At 66.7% G+C, this 6,283-nt stretch overlaps 1 protein-coding gene across 1 annotated transcript; it reads right to left on the bottom strand.

Annotated features, from left to right (window-relative positions):
• Nucleotides 1–383: 383 nt before the first annotated feature.
• LOC123021086 (HLA class II histocompatibility antigen, DR alpha chain-like) lies at nucleotides 384–5,614 on the bottom strand. The gene is made up of 5 exons (XM_044425495.1): nucleotides 5,492–5,614; nucleotides 3,036–3,293; nucleotides 2,348–2,629; nucleotides 1,838–1,988; nucleotides 384–1,558 (listed from the first exon to the last, which is right to left on the bottom strand). The coding sequence occupies exons 1-5, from the start codon at nucleotides 5,550–5,552 to the stop codon at nucleotides 1,555–1,557; spliced, it is 756 nt and encodes a 251-aa protein (XP_044281430.1). The 5' UTR covers nucleotides 5,553–5,614; the 3' UTR covers nucleotides 384–1,554.
• Nucleotides 5,615–6,283: the final 669 nt, after the last annotated feature.

The following is a 6,283-nucleotide window of genomic DNA, read 5'->3' as shown; positions in this document are numbered from 1 at the left end:
TGGAAGGCTAGGGACTCGCTGGGCCTAGTGCCCCCCACCCCCCAGAAGCAACCTTTGGGGCCGGAGGCTGCTGCTCGACTCACAAGAGGATTCCCTGAGGTCTGAAGCCCCTCCACGCTTCATCTGCCCCCTCAAATCCAGTCATTGTACTCTGCCTTTTGGAAAGGGTGACGCACGGGCAAGATCCCCTTCCTGAGAGTGCATTTGTACTGATCGGAGAGCTGGGCCTGGCCGTGGCCACCTGGCCGATAAACTCTGCTTTGCATTCAGATTTGCTGCCGTGCCGCGAGGGGGGTGGGAAGCCCCCTCCCCGGGTCAAAATTAGACCGTGTTCTGCAGGGGTGGCAATACGCTTCTTTGAAAGGAGGCAAGACACTGAGGCATGGAGACAAACACCTTGTGATTTATTCAGGAAACTGCCAGTGCAGAAGTACGCAAGAGGAAAGGGGCCCGGTGCCCACGTCCCACAGGAAGTTGTTCTGTCGACTGCCCTCCAGCACAAGAAAAGGGCCCCTCTCGGGGTGCGGCCAGAGGGTTTGTGGTGTCACTGCCAGCCTTGTTGGCGAGATATTTTGGGGGCCCAGATGTTTCCTCCTCCCCATGGGCCACCCGTCCTTTCCTACCAGTTCTTCACCGTCTCTCTCACTGGGTAAAATCAGCTATGGGGGAGGAGGAGGGCCGGGTGTACACACACAGCTACATGGGGCGGCCGGAGGCTCCCTCGCTTCGCCCCGGCCAGAGGGGGTTGCGACCGATTCGGAGAGGGCGGCTTCTACTCTGACGCTTCGCAGTGTCACGAATGAGCCCACATCAGTGGCACCTCCAGGGCATCAAGCAGAAATACCCTGGCCCGGTGACGGAGGGCAGCCGTTCACGCCACTCCCCGCTGCCCAGATCTCGTCTCGTGGGCATGGACTGTGTCCAGACGACACAATAACCACGCTCAGGCGGGGCTGCAAGGGAGCCATGCACTGTTGGTGCCACATGGCTTTGCCACGCGAGCGATCTGCAGTTCACAGCCCAGGAATAAGCCCTGGATTCTCTTCATGGGTTGTTCATGGCTCCCGGGCCGTGGGGCGTTAGCGCGGTTGGGTTCAGACCACAGGGGAGTGCCTTTCCGTGCCAGCCCACGCCCAGCCCTCCAGAGTGGGTTCTTGTGTTGTCCGAACAGAGCCAAGGATGAGGCTGGAGGGGGCTCCGAGCGGGGCCTGGGAGGGAGATACTCAGAACGCAAGCCTTGTGCGCAGAGGCAGAAAGCCCCTTGCGCGCCCGGCGGGAGAGAAGCCGAAGGGGGACGAGGCAGCCCTCCCCGGGGCTCCGAGGGGCACTGGTGGAAGGGGAGCCGCCTCGGCCCTGCCAGGGGGGAGCCATGTGCGCCCCGAGGGAGGTGGGGAGAGGCCAGAGGGGTGCCGGCAGAGCCCTCTGGCCGGAGGGCACTGCAGAGCGATGCGCGGGCACGTGGCCGGGAGGGGAGCCGTGCTGGTGCGGAGAGACCCTTGGAAGCCCAGGCGGAGCGAAGCAAGGCGAGGCGGAGCACGTCTCACGGGGCCTGCTTTACCTGAGGGGACGGGAAGAAGAGGCGTGTGAGGACCCCCGCGGGCAGAAGGGGGCAGATTCACACACGGGACGAAGCCCCCCGCCCCCGTCTGACGCAAGTGGGCGCCCGCACGTCTGCGGATGCTTTACACGGAGGTCGGCGGGGGATTGCCGGCCCCCCGAGGGAGGAGAGGGAGGGCAGAACCGGCCAGTAGCTTGCATGGCTCCCCGCGCAGGCTCCCCGTGCTGGGGGGTGGGGCGTCCGTGCACTGCCCCCTGCCCCACTGCGGCCACAACTCACAAGGGCCCCTGGCGGAAGCGGTTTCCGTTCAGCTGCCGGCTCTTGACGAGGAGGACGGTGCCCGCGATGATGCCCACGATGCCCACCGCCAGGCCCAGGCCACACACCACGTTCTCCGTCGTCTCCGGGAGGGGCTCCGGCATGTTGGGATCTGAGGGGCGCAAGGGGCACGAGGGGTTTTGCCAGGCCGAGGAGGGGGCCTGCGAGGCCAGGTCAGCCCCGCCTGGAGCTGGCCTGCCCTCGGCCCCTCCTGGCACGGCCCCTCCTTTCCAGGGGGCTCCCAGCCGAGGCACCTCCCGGGCCCTGGGGGCCACGAGACGAGCCCCGGAGCTGGGCCAGGGCTGGGGCCCATCCGGCCTGCCCCGCGTCCCCCAGCGAGGCCTCCCCCCATGCTCCCCGGCAGCCGGCGTGCCTGCCTCCCCCCCAGTGGCCGCTCCATGAACGCGGGGAGGCGTCCGAGGTGGCCCCATGGGACCTGCGCCCCCTCGCCCCCAAAGGCCCCCCACTTACTCCACTCCCTGTCCAAGGGCTGCTCCAGGCCCGAGTGGGCGACCCGGCACACGTACACGTCGCCCCTGCCCGGGATGAACGTCATGTAGGAGAACATGCGGAAGGAGTTGTCCTTGTTGGGGTAGAAGTCGGTCTCCTCCACCCGGTCCGTCACCACCTGCCCATTCCTCAGCCAGGTGACGCCCACCTCCGGCGGGGAGAAGCCGCTCACCAGGCAGATCAGGATGTTGGGCTCCCCCACCTCCGCCGGCTTCTCGGGGTACACGGTCACCTTCGGAGGAACTGGGTGGAGGGGCAGGGTCAGGGCCTGCCTCGCGGAGGGAGAGCGAGGAGCGTGGCGAGGGCCTCCCCCCCCGTGACCCCCTCCCCTGCCTCTGCTCCACGTTCTCCCCCCTGCCCCCCCAAGGAGGCTGAGCTGCAGGAAGACAGGGCCCCTGCCCTGGAGACCCCCAGCGGGTCCATGGGGAGGGTCCGGAATCGTCCTGGGCTGTGGGGCCGGTTGGCCGTCTCCTCTGTGGAGAAGGGGGTCAGCCCCGCGCGTGGGCGCCCTGCTCAGCGCGGGGAGGCCCGGCCTCCCACGGGGTCCTCCCTGGGGATGCAGACTTCCCGCCCGCCCGCCCGCCCGGCGTGGGTCTCGCCCTGGCTCGGGCAGGCCAGGGGCCGGGCCGGAGGGGCCCCGGGGCCGTACCGCTCTCCGCAGGCGTGTTGTTGGAGCGCCGCATGAGGATGTCCAGGTTGGAGCGCAGCACGGCGATGTTGCCCTGGGCGCCCTCGGCCTGGAAGCTGGTGAACTCCTTGAAGTCGGGCAGCCGCCAGATGGTCTCCTTGGCGTCCAGGTCCACGTGGAAGATCTCGTCGTCGTTGAACTCGAACATGAACTCGGCCGGGCCCTTGGGGGACTCCAGCGTCCGCTGGACGAAGGCCACCTGCGACAGGATGTCGTCTCCTGGGGGGGGGGCGCAAGAGGGGGGCGCATGAGCCGCAGGAGAGGCGCTCCCTGGAGCTCCCCCGGGGGCCGACCCCTGCCTGGAAGCCCCTGTTCTCAGAGACTGCCAGCCGGCCCCTTTCGTGGTGCAGAGAAAGGATAATAATTTATATCAATATCTTTATGTTCTTTTCCATGCCAGGTACAAACCTCTTTATTTCCCCTTTATTTGAAGCATTGAGGAATTTTAACTCCTAAATTGCCAGGTAAAATCCTTTGCATTTCCCCTTTATGTTAAAGAGTGAGGATTTTTAACTCTTCAATCGCCAGGTAAAAATCATTTATTTCCCCATTCTTTTAAGGATTGAGGAAGTTTAACTTGGCTTTACAGTCGCATTTGGTTTCTTGTGTGTTACTGTATATGTTGTTTATTTCTCGTTCTTAGTACTGTAAGCCGTCCTGGGACGATTTCCGTGGAGGACGGGGCAAAACCATTTTAAAGAAATAAATGTTAATCGTGGCGTGCGGAATCTATCGAGTGCTTTTGTCGGAGGCGGGCGAAACCTGAACGCGCCAAGCAAGTAGAGCAACTGCACGGAAACCGCTTGCATCGCGCAGCTTCCTCCTGGATGGGGGGAGAGACCCCGACCCTTGGACGGAGCAGCCCCGCAAAGGGGCGCCCCCCGCCGGGCGCGCGTGGTGAGCCAGGCGCGCCCCCCACCCCAAGCAAGGCAGGCACTTCTGGGAAGCGTCTTTCCTCTACACGGGAGTCTGGGCATTCACAAGCCTCGGAGCGAGCACACGGGAAGCGCCGCCGCCGCCTCTCCGCCCCACTCCTTCCCCGAAGCTCTGCTTATGAACCCCTCGGGGCCGGACTCGGGATGGATGGAGGAGCGCTGTGAGCGTCCTCCTCCACGTCTGGAGGGGGCGCGCGTTCTGCCCCCGGGAATTGTCCCTCCCGTCCTTCGTCTGCCCCGTTCCCACGGACGGGGCCCCAAGGTTGTCCTTGGACCCCTTGCTCCAGATCCGGCTCAGGCAGGCACGACCGGAGGGTATGACCAGACGGCTCCGTGATCGGCGTGTGAACGGCCCCCTCCCCCGAGCCGCGTCCGGTTCAGACACCCCCCCCCCATCCTCCTTGGCGTCCGGGCTCCCTTTGGGGCGCCTGAGCGGGCGGGGGGGGGGCAGTCCGGCTGCCCTGCCGAAAGCGAAGGGGAGGGGGCCAGCCCTGGAGTTCTCTGAAGGGGCTGCATGGAGGGGAGCGAGAACGGGGGGGGGGGCTTCTCCTTTGACAGGCGACATGCAGTGGGTGGAGGAGGCCAGTGAATTGCCCCCCCCCCGTCGAGTCTGCGGGGTGCCCTGCTTGGCCTGGAGGAGCAGGAGGGCTGGCGGGCAGGAAGTCCCTGGGAGCGAAGCCGGACGGCACCTCGGGGGTCTCCTCGGCTGGCCCCCCCCCCTGCTGCTTGTGCCGGGAATCCGGAGCTGCCGTGCCCCCTTCGGCCTCCGCGGGGAAGTCTCCAAGCAAGGAGAGCCCGAGGAGCCCCGGCTGCCAGGAGGGGCTCCGTGAAGCGGCATCTGAAACCTTTTCTTGCCCCCACAGCCCCGGTCCAGGTGCCCCTCAGAAATGGCAGAACCGGGGTACCCCCACGTGTGGGGCAGCCCCCTGCAAACACCCTCCTCACATGGCCTCTTCTCCTGGCACGCCTCGCCAGGTGCCCTCAGCCCTGCCCTGCCCGTCTCGTTCGCCCCCCCTTCTTCTTTCTGCCCCGGAGACCCTGGGGTGGGGCAGGGACCCCACCGCTTGCCCCCCTCCCCCTGGGAGCAGCCTCCTTCTCCCTCTGGCCCTCCCAGCAAGAAGGGATCCCCTCCTTTGGGCAGTGGTGGTGGGATCTTGCCCCGGATGTCTGAGTCCGAAGGCTTCGGGGAGCAAAAAGAGAGGAGGAGGGAGAGGGCAGGCCGGGAGCCGGGGCCCCTCCTGAAGGGGGTCTGCGGAGTACTGCCCAGGGGGAGAAAGTGGCACCCCACGAGGTGCAGGGGAGGGGCTGGCCAGATCTGGACGTTCAGCCCCCCCACCCCAAACCTCCTTTGCTTCCTCTGCCCCTCCAGGAGCATCTGCAGTGCCCGGGTGGGCCGCAGAGAGGACGAGCCCCTGCTCCGTTCGGCCCCCTCCCTGCTGCCGACCCCGCCAGCCCCCCCCCACGCCCCTCCGGGGTCCCCACCTCGCCCAGGCTCAGCGCCCAGCAGGATCAGCAGCGCCAGGCACAGGACGCTTCCCCACATCTTTGCTCCCTCAGGCCAGGCACAGGGCAGACGCAGCAGAACTCTGGGCCACGGGGAGTCTGAGCCAGCCGGGGAGGGGTGCCCAATTTAGCTGCCTCCTGGCCCCCAGGGGGATGCAGGGGTGGTTCGGGGCCGGCCCAGGGTGGCCCAGCCAATGGGGAAAGGCCCTGGGGCTGACCTGGCAGTTGCCGGGTGAGCGAGACCCACGGCAGAGCCCGAGGAGGAGATGGAGCCATCGCGAGCTCCCAGGGCGGCCGCGGACCCTCGCTGACCCGGGCCAAGGCGGAGCGGGGCAGACCCCGTGCCCCCGAAGCCTCCAGAGAGCAGCCTTCCTCCTCCTCCTCCTCTCCATGCACTGGAAGGAGGAAGGCCCACCTGCAGGAGAGCAAAGGGCCTCCACGAAACCCCTCTGCCCCCCAAGAGGACCAAGAAGGCTCTCTTCTGGGCAGCCCCCCCCACCAGATTCTCCCTGCCCGGTGGTGTGGCTGGGGGTGGACCCCTCCCAGGGCTTTGGGGCTTGGGGCGCCCTTGCCTTTCTCTGACCGGCCTCCCTCCGTCACACAGAAGAGGACAAGCCACCGAAGGCAAGAGTGGGTGGAGGGTGGAAGGGGGCACCCCACGTGGAGGGGCAGAAGAGCTTTGGGGGGGGAGCAGGAGTCCCGCGGAGCATGCCCTCCAGCCCCCGGAGGCTGACAGAAGGCCAGCCGGGCCCAGGGGGCTCTCTCCCCCCC

Source organism: Varanus komodoensis, unplaced genomic scaffold, assembly GCF_004798865.1.
Source record: "Varanus komodoensis strain SLA01 unplaced genomic scaffold, ASM479886v1 scaffold156, whole genome shotgun sequence".
NCBI classification, from domain to species: domain Eukaryota; kingdom Metazoa; phylum Chordata; class Lepidosauria; order Squamata; family Varanidae; genus Varanus; species Varanus komodoensis.
The sequence above is the reverse complement of the archived record's forward strand: the minus strand, read 5'-3'. Positions and strand labels throughout refer to the sequence as shown.